Source organism: Sinocyclocheilus anshuiensis, unplaced genomic scaffold (assembly GCF_001515605.1).
Source record: "Sinocyclocheilus anshuiensis isolate Anshui unplaced genomic scaffold, SAMN03320099.WGS_v1.1 scaffold239, whole genome shotgun sequence".
NCBI classification, from domain to species: domain Eukaryota; kingdom Metazoa; phylum Chordata; class Actinopteri; order Cypriniformes; family Cyprinidae; genus Sinocyclocheilus; species Sinocyclocheilus anshuiensis.
The window spans coordinates 199,276-213,429 of NW_015549568.1; the positions used below are offsets into that span (position 1 = coordinate 199,276).

Below are 14,154 nucleotides of genomic sequence, written 5' to 3' on the forward strand. Positions count from 1 at the left end.
TTCTTAAATACTTCATTGACAAATATTTAACTAATATATTTAACTGTTGTAATGCATATTTGTTTATAGTAAAATTTTTTGGGGATATTAAAGAATTGTGTTCATTAGCTGTATCAAAAATGTATCAGTTTATTTTATAATTATTTATCACGTAATTAACTGCATTAAATATTTTAATCAATTGATCGCCGCAATTATAACAAAACTGCACAAGTAGCTTAATTTATTTATTTATTACAATTTAATTATTACGTTTTTGGATGTATGATTATAATTGTTTCTTTGTCATCAATTTTCAACTAATTATTTACTTGAGTAATTACTAAAAGAAATATTTAAAGAATATATTTTATTGTTGTAATTTATCTTTGTTTATATATACACATTTAAATAATTTAATATGTATTTTTTGTGGAAAACTGTTCATTTGCATAGAGAACAGTTACATTTTCTGGTTATTGTAATTGTCTCCTGAAGTTATAGTTTCATTTTAGTATCACTGAAACCCTAGTTTTAGTTGCGTGCTTCACTCACCCCCTGAGATCAGCCACTAGGATCTGCCCTCCGTTTTTGACGTCAAAGATCTTCACGGAGCGATCAGAGGAGCAGGTGGCCAGTCTGGTCCCGTAATAATCCATCTGAGCATCATGCTGAACACAGAACAACAAATCCGAGTCATAATGCTGGAAAAGATGCCGTAAAGGTAAAGGAGGAGACTGAATGGACGGAGACACTCACGATCATGTCCTCGTGTGAGGTGTCCACTGTGTTAATGACCGAAACCTGAAAGACACAAGACCACACACATGCTGAAAACTTAAACAGTTATTTGCCGAAAACATATAAATGATTTTAGTGTGTTTTATAACTTTATAATGCATCAGATTTAACTGACATCAACAGCATTTTTGATATTATCATGCATTTTATCTGAATACCCATAAATCTCAATAAACATAGTCATGTATAAAGGTATATCCAACTAACTGATTATTTAGAAATTTCATTATTATTATTTAATAATTATTTACTATGTAACTAAAATAAATATTTTATTCAATTAATACTGATAAATGCTGTTATTCATTAATTATATATTGATATATATATTTTTTTTAATATATTTTTATATATATATATATATATATATATATATATATATATATATTACAAAAATAAGTCATTTATTTTATGCATATACTGATATATGCAATAATGTATGTATTTGTTTATTTTATTTATAAAGTAATTAACTGAATTAAATATTTTAATCCATTGACAACACTAAATAGTATACAAAAAATTGAAGTCTTTTTAAATGTATTTATTAATTTTCTGCAATCACTGATATATGCATTATTTACTTGTTTATTTGATAATTTATCAAGTAATTAACTGACTTAAATATTTTAATCCATTGACAGCACTAAATATAATACAAAAACTTCATATAATATATATATATGTATATATATATACACATACACATACACACACGTGTGTGTGTGTGTGTGTGTGTGTGTGTATTACGGATATATATATTACGGATATAGTTACGGATCGTAACTACAACTAATTGTCTGAATAATAATAATAATAATAATAATGGGAACAAATGAAAGCTGTGGAAAATATGGCAGTAGAAACTGTAACGTAGATATTGGTCAGAATCAAATCTAACGTTACATTTGATATTATCAGAGCTGTTTTATAAAGAAATGTATAATCTACTCATAACTAAACGACTAAAAGGTTGCTTTCAATCTCATAAACAGTTTTGTCATGTGAAAATGCACCGTATTTTCCATCAGGTCGCTTACTGCAAAACAACAGAATCGGGTTTTGTTTAGATTTGTCCATTTCTCAGCCCAAGAACTACCGGGGTTTAAACACAACTCTGAGTATAATCCAAACCCAGTCAACAATGTGACACTCACCATATTTGATTATATCACTCCAACAACCACCTTCACCGCTGAAACTTCAGAAAGTGTCCCAGATGCTCTTCAGAGCTTCAGAAATGAAAATACTGATAATATTTCCAACGTGGCAGACCGACTGTGTCCCCGCTGATAAACTCTCCGGCTGGAACGAAAACAAGGTTCCGCTCAGTTTTGCCTTCCGCGCCCCGCAGTTCGCATCGAGTCCGGCAGATGTCGGCAGAGCGAGGTGAATTAATATCGCTCATCTCTATTTATAACTGTCCCAAAGTGTCATATGTCGCAGTCTGTCCAGTGTCCAGCCAGGCGCTATGATCTTCATCAAGCTCAACTTTCTGTATTCAGTTTTACATCGCCATTAAAGTGCAGTGCTTTAAAAAGCCAAGATGTCGAATGTCACCTTTTACATTTCCAATCTTTTGGAAAAAATGACATCCACTGACAAAGACTTTCGGTAAGACAACTGTGTGTTGTAGACAGACGCATGACTAGTGTTTACAGAAATAGGCCAATGACAAAGCAACAGCCTGCAGTTTTTATATAAAGCTCAAATAAACGTTTTATATCTGAATGATTTTCAGATTCATACTATATCTTGAAACTCTTAAACTGGAATAAACATTGACTTTTGTAACTAAAAACTATAGCTGTTGTGGACATATCGAAAACAATGATTTGTTTGCATGAAATTTTAACTATTCTATATCAAACTTAAAGATTAAATAAATCACCATTAATGGTAACTTCCTACAGAATTTGGTTTCTAATTTGTTGTTCTCAAACTGTCTTGCTATAAGCTTTTCAGCTAGCAAAAAAGTACTGTGGTGCCGCCTTGGTATTATTTACCTTGGTAAAACCATGTGTTTTGGACATGCACGTTGCTATGTGTATTGTGAAGTACATCAAAACTAATGAAGACTTTGATTTCTTTCAGGTTTATGGCGGCCAATGACCTGATGATGGAGCTCCAGAAGGACTCGATCAAACTGGACGAGGAAAGCGAGAGGAAGGTTGTGGCGATGCTACTCAAACTTCTGGAGGACAAAAACGGAGAAGTGCAGAATTTGGCTGTCAAATGGTATTGTTTTCACTCAGACTTTCTTCCAAACGTCTTCCTTTTCAGTGATACAGCGGTCGTGATTATTTCTGGTTTGTGTAGCCTCGGTCCTCTGGTGGGAAAAGTGAAGGAGTGTCAGGTGGAGACGATGGTGGACACGCTCTGCTCCAACATGGTGTCCAACAAAGAGCAGCTGAGGGACATTTCCAGCATGGGCCTGAAGACCGTCATCGCCGAACTGCCACCTTCATCTACAGGTATCAAGGTGATATACGAGAAATTCCCATCTTTTCAGGATCTTGTTAGTCATAGTTGCTGTATTGCGTTTGAAGGTTTGAGCCTCACAGTCAACGTCTGTAGGAAGATCACGTCCCAGTTGATTGGAGCATTGGGAATGCAAGACGACGTGTCCATTCAGCTGGAGGCTTTGGATATTCTCTCCGACATGTTGGGCAGGTTAGTTAAAACGTCTTGTACTTGCATGGAAGTGTTTATGAACATCCACCCATCCCTGATAGCACACGTACATCACGGAGACGTCTATTTGACGTCTGCATTACATCTGCAAGACGTATTTTTTAGAGTGTTTGCTGATCTGCAGACGTCTATTGGACGTTTCCTATCAGATGTCAAATAGACGTTTAGAAAATGTCTATTTGATGTTTATGATTTAGAATGAATGTAAAACTGACATCTTAGAGACGTCTGTCAGATGTTTGTACACAGCAGATGAAATGATCTTTAACAGACATCTTGCAGACGTGCCTGTGCTATCTGGGATCAGTCTTAAACATTATTCGACAGGTTGAGCACTGCTCTGGTGAGCTTCCATCAGTCGATTCTGACCAGCCTCCTCGCTCAGCTCACGAGTCCTCATATGGCTGTGAGGAAACGCTCTATTATCGCTCTGGGTCACCTGGTGCCCAGTTGTAGCCCCGCTCTGTTCACACAGCTCACCGAACACCTCATGGGCGAACTGTCCCGCGAACCGCCCACCGCCGGCGTCCGCACCTACATCCAGTGCCTGGCCACGGTCAGCAGACGAGGAGGACACAGGATTGGTGAGCTGATTCAATATTTCTGCTAGAATTCTGTCCGTCGGTGTTGAGGGAATGTAGTGTCACTGTGTGACCAGCAGAAGAGACTAGCAGAGATAAAGTCAATGTAATGTACTGTAATGAGTACTTAAATGTCTTTTGGAGATTTTGAACATTACATGTAGTATTACATTACATTTTGAATATGCAAGTGTAGTAATATTGAGTCTTATAATCTGAAGGTGAACACCTGCAAAAGATTGTGCCAATGGTGGTGAAATTTTGTAACGTGGAGGATGATGAGCTACGCGAGTTCTGCTTTCAAGCTTTTGAAGCTTTTGTCAGCAGGTAAAACTATTTCTATATTAAATGGTCTAAAACTAAAAATTCTGTTTGTTTGTTTTTTCCAACATGGGACAAAGCTTTTTTAATTTTTGTATTTTTATTTATTATTTTGATTTAAATTGCATTATATTTTTCAGTTTCATTATTTTATTATCTTGGTTTATTCTTTTGGTTTAAATTGTCATTTTTTAAACATTTTAGCATTTTTTTTTAAAGTTATAACATGTTTTGACATTTTGTAACTTTTATTTTATTATTTATATTATGTCATGTTTTTTTTGTTTTTTTTTCATTTTCGATTTATTTTTTTATGTTGGCTTAAATTATATAAATTACATGCTAATTACATTGTTTTGTAATTTTTGTAGCATTGTATTATATTTTTCAGTATAAATTATATACTTTTTGTCATTTTTGTTTAATTTTATGTTGCCTTAAATTGTCATGTTATTTTTTATCAGGTTATTTTTGTAACATCTTATTATATTATTTTGTATACATTTTAAAATGTTTTGTTTAGTTTTTTATTATGTTGGTTTATATTATATCTTATTTTGTTTTTTTACTATTTTATTTTATTATTACTATATGTGTATACTTGTATGTCAGATACTAATTCAAAAAAATGTCCTGTTTTTTTTTTTTTTTACAGATGTCAGAAGGAAATGTCTCCTAACATCCAAGCAATCATCAAGTTATGTTTGAAGTACATTACCTACGACCCCAATTACAACTACGATGCTGATGATGACGAGGATGACAGTATGGACATTGAGGACAGAGAGGATGACAATCAGGGTGATTTTTTGACCATTATTATGCAACTTTAAGAGGAATAATTCCATCTTTAAACATAAAACAGTATTATCTTTTTGGAAATTTTTACAAATGGTAGATACAAATTCAAGTTTATCTAACTATAAGATGAGGCAGATGGCAGATGTAGTGCTGCCCACTCTGAGCATGTTTTTCACAATCAGCACACTTGTAATCTATAGAGTCTGATGATGAATACAGTGACGATGATGACATGAGCTGGAAGGTGCGGCGTTCCTCTGTGAAATGTCTGGAGGCGATAATCAGCAGCCGCAGGGATCTGCTGGTGGAGCTCTATGGATCCGTAGGCCCAACATTGGTGTCCCGCTTCAAAGAGCGTGAAGAGAATGTTAAAACTGACATATTCTCAGCCTTTGTGGCTTTGCTCAGACAGACCAGACATCCTCACGGTTCCACTTTGGACTCGGGGGCTAAAGAGGAGCCTGCAATTTCTCTCTTAAAGAAACAGGTACTAATGTTTGAAGGTTATCGACCCAACTTACATGTAGCATCTGGTACATATCTCCTAAAAACAGCTCTTACCTGCTCTCACAGGTACCGACAATTGTAAAAGCTTTACACCGACAGCTAAAGGAGAAAAGCATGAGATGTAGGCAAAGCTGCTTCAGTCTCCTGACAGAAATGGCCAATGTACTGCCTGGTCAACTGGGAGAGCACATACCAGCCCTCATTCCAGGTCTGATTAAAAGAGATTTAGCATAAAATGCTATGCTAACACCCTGTCCACATTGTAAAAGAGCATCCGAAGGTCAAAAGCCAGTAGAACCCATCATAACCAGTGATACTGTCTAAAATGGATGCAAGGCAATGAGTTACCAATAGTAAACTGATGCCCCATTTGACTTCTGACATGAAGGACAAACTGATTTGGAAAGTTCACACAACTATAGTCACACCCATTGTCGACATGGTGTTAAATCGCTATTCTGAGTAAGAACAGCTAACATGCTTACTTCAGGTTGTCTATTGCTAATGGACACTAAGGTCTAGTCAATGATGTGCTTTTCTTGCTCTAGTTTCAACAAGTACATCAGAGTCTAGTCCAGGGGTCCTCAACTCTGGACCTCAAGATCCACTTTCCTGCAGAGTTTAGCTCCAACCCTAATCAAACACACCTGAACTATCTAATCAAGGTCTTCAGGATTACTACAAAGTTGCAGGTAGGAGTGTTTAATCCAGGTTGGAGCTAAACTCTGCAGGAAAATGGATCTCGAGGTCCACAGTTGATGACCCCTGGTCTAGTCCAAAGCTGCCTTTGGACCTCTTGCATCCAGTTGTACTTTTTAACCAGTTTTGTGGCATATTATTTTCAGTGTATACATTCATTTTAGCTTTTATCTCTCTTTAGGTATTATTTACTCCTTGACAGACAAGTCGACCTCTTCAAATCTGAAAATTGACGCCCTTGTTTTCCTCAATGTTCTCTTGAGTAGCCACAACCCAGAGATCTTCCACCCACACATTAGCGTCATCTTACCACCGGTCATCCAATGCGTGGAAGACCCGTTTTATAAGATCACATCTGAGGCCCTCCAAGTCATCCAGCAGACTGTCAAGCTCATGCGGCCGCTGGACAAGCCCGTCTCTTTTGATGGCAAACCTTACGTTAAGATTGTGTTCGCTTGCACCTCGAAGAGGTTGAAGGCGGCTGACATAGACCAAGAAGTGAAAGAGCGGGCCATTTTCTGCATGGGCCACATTTTGAGTCATTTTGGTGACCAGCTTGGCGCTGACCTGCAGCCCACCTTGCAGATATTTCTGGAAAGGCTTAAAAATGAAATCACCAGACTTGTCGCAGTGAAGACTTTGACTCTTGTTGCTTCCTCGCCACTTAAAATCGACTTAAGACCCATTTTAACAGAGGGGATTCCAATGCTTGGATCCTTCTTGCGGAAAAACCTGCGGGCCGTTAAGCTGAACACGATAACGGCCTTGAATGTTATGGTCACAAACTACAGTGACAGCTTCAAGCCGCCTTTGATAGACTCCATACTGAGTGAGGTACCTGCTTTGATTCAGGAGAGTGATATGCATATCTCACAAGTAGCCATAACGCTGATCACCCGTATGGCCAAAGTTTGCCCTTCCTCTTTGAGCAAGATTGGGGGTACGATCTTACCTGAAGTGCTTAACTTAGTCCATTCTCCACTGCTACAAGGAGGTGCTCTTAATTCCTTACTTGAGTTCTTCCAGGTTCTTGTAGCCACGAAGGCCAACAACATGGGTTACAGTGACCTTCTGAAAGCCTTGAGGGGGCCTTTCTATGATTCGAAGTCAGCTGACTCCATGTCCATGCATAAACAGTCCTACTACTCGGTGGCCAAGTGTGTAGCAGCCTTGTCAATGGCTTGTCCCAAAGAGGCTTCTGGAGTGGTCACCAACCTTATCCAGGAGGTTAAGAACCCCAAATCTTCAGAGTCTGTGAGGATTCTCTTGTTGCTGTGCCTTGGGGAAATTGGACGTTTTATGAACTTCGAAGGGCAGAAGGAACTGAAGGGAGTCATAATGGAAGCCTTTGGTTCTCCTAATGAGGAAGTCAAGTCTGCCGCATCTTTTGCTTTGGGAAACATTTGTGTCGGAAACTTGGGGGAGTACCTGCCATTCATGCTCAACGAGATCGGAAGCCAGCCGAAAAGACAGTACCTGCTCCTGCATTCCCTCAAGGAAATGATTAGCGCTCTATCAGCCGAAAGTCTCAAGCCTCACGTCGAGAACATCTGGGATCTGCTGTTCAAGCACTGTGAATGTGCAGAAGAGGGTACTCGCAATATTGTAGCTGAATGTTTGGGGAAACTCACATTGGTCAGTCCATCTGAACTCATACCAAGGCTAAAGAATCAACTGTCCTCGGGTAATAAGAGATTAAATGTTACCTTGAATTTACTCCGTAGATAATGGGCTAGTTTTAAACATATAGGCCCGGTTTCACAGATGGGGCTTAACTTAAGACAGGACTAGACCTTAGTTAAATTAAGATATTTAAGCAGCTTTTACAAAAATGCCTTAGAAGAAAACGTTACAGGTGTGAATCTTGACAAAGAACAATGGCACTGACATATTTTAAGATGTGTCAAAGCAAGATATTTTCAGTTGAGACAGCTCAAACCTGCATTTTAGTCTGGGACTAGCTTAAGCCTTGTCTGTGACACCGGGGGATAGTCTTAAAATGCAATTTTAAACACGTGAAGAGTTTGATATACATAATTAGGCTGTGCAAATGTAAACAAAGAGCAAGTGAATATTTATTGTTCTTCCAGGGTCTCCTCTTTCCCGCAGTACGGTTGTAACTGCAGTGAAGTTCACTATCGTAGACCACACCATGCCCATAGACTCACTCCTCAAAGGATGCATTGGTAAATCATAGATTTTTACTTATATATATAGGTAAATGAATGACAGATACTGTCTTAAATCCTTGCACTAATGGCCTAGTTTGTAACTCTGCTATTAGGTGACTTCCTGAAAACACTCCAGGACCCTGACCTCAATGTTCGGCGGGTGGCTTTAGTCATGTTCAATTCAGCCGCCCACAACAAACCCTCCCTGATCCGTGGACTTCTGACATCACTTCTCCCACATCTATACAAGGAGACCCAGATCAGAAAAGACCTTGTTCGAGAGGTACAAATTATGAATGTTAAAAACATGTGACAACTGCCATATAAAACAATACGTAGAATATAGGAAATACTGTTACACAAAAGCTGTAAAAGAAATTCAAATTCTATGCGAAGTTTAATTCTGTGTTGTGATCTTTTCAAATTTCGGCATGTTAAATCACGTCTCAGGTTGAGATGGGCCCCTTCAAGCACACAGTAGATGATGGGTTGGACGTCCGTAAGGCGGCGTTTGAATGCATGTATACTCTGCTGGACAGCTGCATGGACTGTTTGGACATCTTTGAATTTCTGAACCATGTTGAAGAAGGCCTGAAAGATCACTATGACATTAAAGTAAGTGTATTTTCAGTCAGGTAGCGGTCGAATGCATTGCTTTATGCTTGAATGTTGTCCAATACATTACATGGGTTAGAAAAAAGTGTATTTTCCCTTTTAAGATGCTCATGTTTCCGTTTTTCTTTTTTAGATGCTGACCTTCATTATGCTCGCCAGACTTTCTAAACTGTGTCCTGCCGCTGTGGTACAAAGACTGGACAGATTAGTGGAACCACTGAAAGCTACTTGCACTACAAAAGTAAGGTTTAACATGACAGTAGTTTGTAACAAAATACGGGATGTTGCCTATTATACTTTTCAGTAAACAATTATCATTTTTGAATACAAAGGTAAAAGCCGGTTCAGTGAAGCAGGAGTTTGAGAAACAGGAAGAGCTGAGGCGCTCTGCTATGCGTGCAGTCGCCGCCCTGCTGTCCATCAGCGAGGTGGAAAAGAGCCCTGCTATGGCAGACTTTGCCAATCAGATCAGAAGCAACGCAGAGATGGCCACCATCTTTGAGAGCCTGCAAGGAGACCCCTTAACAGGGGCTGTGGAATCGATGGACACCAGTTAGGACTCTCAACTGCAGTTTACATTATAGTTTGTGCAGAGATGGCAAAAGTACACACATCCTTCACTCAAGTAGAAGTACAGATACTCATGTTTAAAAAGACTGATAAAAGTTGAAGTACTGACTACACTTTTTCACTCAAGTAAAGTATAGAAGTATGGGCTCTGACATGTACTTAAGTAAAAAAGTAGTCATTACTACTACATGTGTTAGTCACACTGGTAACTGGAACTCACATCTTATTAATATATTAATAAAAAATAAATTACAATTCAGATTTTGTTAGCTAATTCATGTATCCAGGCTGATCAACCACCATGTAGAACACAAGCAGATAAAAACTAAGGCGACGAGAAAAAAAATTCCATTTGCCATCGCCTAGGCCACATCCTAGATTGTAGGGCGATTCTGCCTTTTGTCCTTGGAAACAACTTAAAATTATGCTTTAAAAATGGTAAAATTGAGGCGAGTTATATTGTAAGTTTTATTGAAATGCAAACAAAGACAATTAGAGTGCAAGCATAATTTACACTTGTTTACCCGTTAACATGCAGGGGGCCTGTAATTATAAATCATTAGAAATATCTAAGGTTTTATTATAAAACCTTATAATATAAAAATCTGTCACAGTAATTTCTTAATTTTTGTCAGGAAATCTTATGCATCCGAAATGCATATCCAGCACAATCTAATAAAACACATTTCAAGGATAAAGGACTTTTATAAAAAGAATGTTTGCCTAATATTAAAAACTTGTAGGTCATCTTGGAATGGCTTATTGTGATAACAAGCGTTTCAAAACACACAGGGCGAGTTTTCATTTCAATGCATATGCATATCTGAAATGAATAAAAAAAAACTGTACTGCTCTCTACACTGGAGAAAAACGTATGGATATGGATGTTAACTTCCAATTTCTTTTAGAGAGAAGTGTTATTTTTCCTATTTTACCTGATGAAACATCAACACAAACAGATTGTGTCTGCAGACATTTTTCAGCTTATGGATGCAGCCCTGAAAATGGGCATGAGAGACAACGGAGAACGTTGCCTCCTGGAGCAGGCCTGAAACCCCCATGTCTAGACAATAAATAAGACCGACAAGATGAGAGTAGTTTCACTTATTTCCCCACTTTATTGAAAATACAACAAGATAACCCGATTATTCGTTCTCCTCACTGCGCAGTCTGGCATTGGGGTTTGTAACCTTAATGGCCAACTGAGCAGCCCTCTCTACAATGAGCTTCCTGTTCTTTGAAGACACATTGTGGGCGATCTCTGCACAATGGGACCTACAGAGAAAGAATAAGCTAAAGATTATCACACATTCTTCTCATTTTAAAAACCAATTTAAAAATGAGCAAATGCAGCATTCATCATTGACACTCAAGTTTACACAAACTAGTTCTATTCAGAAGAGGAGACCCAAATACAAGCGCTAGTCACTTGTTGCAGATTATCTTCCACCTGCTGGCTATGGCAAAAGCTAGAGGTGGAATGGGTATTTCCTCCGCCATGCTATTTCTCTGAATTCAACACCCGAGATGAATACAGGCAATTCAGCAGGTATGATCAGAGAGATACAGACAGTCCAAACCGCTTTAAACAAATAAAATCTACTAGTTACATATTACCAAGACCACAAAGCACCACCACATTAAAACAATCAAAGAATAATATGCAATCTAACTTACATTAGACAAAAGTGGCAATATATAAAAACCTTACTTGTTGCTCATCATGAGGACTTCAAGTTCCTTGACATTGTGGACCAAGAACTTCCTGAATCCAGAGGGCAGCATGTGTTTGGTCTTCTTGTTACTCCCATAACCGATGTTGGGCATCAACATCTGACCCTTGAAGCGCCTGCGCACTCTGTTGTCAATACCTCTGGGCTTCCTCCAGTTTTTCTACAGAGTGAGTGTTCATATTAGATCATGGATGTAATCACAGGCTAAATTAACATGGAGTTCTCCATTAGAAGCAGTTGAATAGTTAACTGCTTTGTTTGTTCTCTTTAAATCAGGGCTGTCCAAACTCGGTCCTGGAGGGCCGGTGTCCTGCAGAGTTTAGCTCCAACTTGCCTCAACACACCTGACTGGAAGTTTCTATGCCTAGTAAGAGCTTGATTAGCTGGTTCAGGTGTGTTTAATTAGGGTTGGAGGTAAACTCTGCGGACACCGGCCCTACAGGACCGAGTTTGGACAGCCCCACTTTAAATGAATAAATGTGGGCAGTGTTGTTGCATTTGAAAAACATACAAAATGTTACAGCTCCACGAAGATCGGAGAACTTGCTACAAGTGTGCTTTCTGATCTTCCGATCAACGACTTTCCATGATTTGTCCAGCAATTACGGAAAATAACTTGATAAATACACTGCACTTCTAACGGAAAGATCTTTTCTACCTAATTATTTCACATCTGAGTAAAAATTATCAAAAATGAAAATGTTTAATAGGTAAATTATTCACAAGATGTACACCATGCACTTTAAATACATACCAGCTTCTCAGACTACTTTCATGGCAATAAAGATAAAGATAAACTGCAAGACGCAGTTTAACTGCTAAAAAAATTCTTCCATATTATTAACTGAATAAAAAAAAGATTCATCACAGGGTTAAACCCAGCACAATCTAATAAAACACCTTTCAAGGATAAAGGACTTATGAAAAGAATATGTTTGCCTAATAATAAAAGCTTATTCCGATAACAAGTTAGGGCTGGACAATAATTCAATATCAATATGTATCACGATATAATTTTTTTCAATAACGGTGATATGATTTTTAAACATTTCCGATATACATTACCAGTTTCCCATACATTGATTTATTTGTGCCGTTTGACTTCGTTGAATAAACATGAGCACTGCACGTTTCAAAATCATAACACGGCGCGGGTGTTTTATATGAATGCATCTCTGAAGGGAACCGACTGTCTTCAGAAAAGTTTCGATGGCATTTTCATTTGATCTGATAAAGTAGCATTCATGAGCGGAGCTGCTTTGTTTACAGCAGTTACTGGGGAAACCGCTAGTTTTATCACTCTAAACACACCTCCTGCTGGCAGAGAGTGAGTTTTCATTTTAAAGGGGTCATATGATGCTGCTAAAAAGAACATTAGTTTGTGTATTTGGTGTAATGAAATGCATCGTCCAGCCCTATAACAAGTGCATAAAAAAAACACAGGGTGGGTTTTCATTTCATGCCAACACGGACTAGAAAAGTCTTCACTGCGTAACAACGCCGTGATTCTTATTTCTGCAACTTTTCCAAGCCTAGAAACCAGGACTTCAACAAGTTCCATGATGTTCCAGGTTTCCCACCTTGATCTTGACATAGCGGTCGGACTGATGTCTGATGAACCTCTTGGTCCTTTTCTTGAGGATTTTAGGTTTGGTGAGGGGTCTGAGGAGAACCATGATGCCTACAGAGTCAACATGCATAAATTAATGAGACACGGACTTCAAAAACACAGGAATACAATACAAATATCTGCATTCAAATCATTCTAGATGAGCAATGACTTGCATCTTTGACTACATCAATCTACTTTGACATGTAGCATGTACGTTAGCTAGCTGTGAACTCTTGTCTAATATCGATTATGTCAACAAGAGAGAATAAATTACAGCATCGAAAATCTAGTTTATACACTACATAGCCACATGTAACGTTACGCACTAAACACAGCATGCTATACTGAGCGTCTCAAACATCTCGTTTTTACCTCTGTTGTGATGTTACAGCGAACAGAACGGTGTATTATATTTCGTGACTGAGGTATTTCACACGCATCAGACCGACGGCCGCCATATACAGACCCTGTGTTATTTCATATAAATATCGCTTGTTCCATCTCTCCACGAGACACAATATAAGCGCGTGTAAATACAGTGGACGCTACAGCAGCGCCGCGGACTGCGAAACGCTCATTTTAATCACAATGTAAAAGGATGAATTGAGATTTTGTTGCGCTCACCGTTCGGCCTGTCTCTACCGAAGACAGTCCTGGAGAAGAGAAGGAAGTGACGCAGCGACGCCCCGGAAATGATATCGGCCAGCGGAAGTCGCTCCTGCTCTGAAATGTGGCCGTCCACAACATGTGTTAAACTGATTTTGTTACATTTACGTTGCGTCTTATGCACAGGCTTATAACTATTACAGCAAAAAAGTTAAATTAATTAAATGTTGCTTAAATTATTACATGTTAGAACCACTTATCTATAATGCATCTAATAGGTCAGTGGTTAGAACATATAAAAATAAAACAACAAATTATTAGGACATGTTTTCAAGCTTTTTTATTATTTATTTATTTATTTTTAGATATATAGACAAACAACACTTTCTCCCCTTTTTAACATTTTTATTTCTTTTTGTTTATTTTATTTTTATTCTATTTTATGTATTTTATATAATTTGTGC

The 14,154-nt window shown here is 38.0% G+C and overlaps 3 protein-coding genes across 3 annotated transcripts in view; 1 reads left to right on the forward strand and 2 right to left on the reverse strand.

Annotated features, from left to right (window-relative positions):
• Positions 1-2,049, reverse strand: part of LOC107657312 (protein SEC13 homolog) — an 11,184-nt gene extending 9,135 nt beyond the window's left edge. Inside the window, exons 1-3 of the mRNA XM_016445353.1 lie at positions 1,938-2,049; positions 739-783; positions 535-650 (exon numbers count right to left, since the gene is read on the reverse strand). Of these exons, the coding sequence (XP_016300839.1) occupies positions 535-650; positions 739-783; positions 1,938-1,940 (164 nt within the window). The 5' untranslated portion in view covers positions 1,941-2,049. The remainder of the gene's footprint in view (positions 1-534; positions 651-738; positions 784-1,937) is intronic.
• A 120-nt stretch (positions 2,050-2,169) lies between these two features.
• LOC107657311 (cullin-associated NEDD8-dissociated protein 1-like) lies at positions 2,170-10,085 on the forward strand. Its single transcript, XM_016445352.1, has 15 exons — positions 2,170-2,394; positions 2,875-3,018; positions 3,100-3,254; positions 3,330-3,453; positions 3,802-4,058; positions 4,277-4,382; positions 5,032-5,177; positions 5,378-5,664; positions 5,751-5,892; positions 6,565-8,067; positions 8,474-8,569; positions 8,668-8,837; positions 9,005-9,169; positions 9,303-9,410; positions 9,502-10,085. The coding sequence occupies exons 1-15, from the start codon at positions 2,327-2,329 to the stop codon at positions 9,724-9,726; spliced, it is 3,696 nt and encodes a 1,231-aa protein (XP_016300838.1). The 5' UTR covers positions 2,170-2,326; the 3' UTR covers positions 9,727-10,085.
• A 748-nt stretch (positions 10,086-10,833) lies between these two features.
• On the reverse strand, positions 10,834-13,804 carry rpl32 (ribosomal protein L32). The gene is made up of 4 exons (XM_016445354.1): positions 13,709-13,804; positions 13,053-13,153; positions 11,451-11,632; positions 10,834-11,014 (listed from the first exon to the last, which is right to left on the reverse strand). The coding sequence occupies exons 2-4, from the start codon at positions 13,146-13,148 to the stop codon at positions 10,885-10,887; spliced, it is 408 nt and encodes a 135-aa protein (XP_016300840.1). The 5' UTR covers positions 13,149-13,153; positions 13,709-13,804; the 3' UTR covers positions 10,834-10,884.
• Positions 13,805-14,154: the final 350 nt, after the last annotated feature.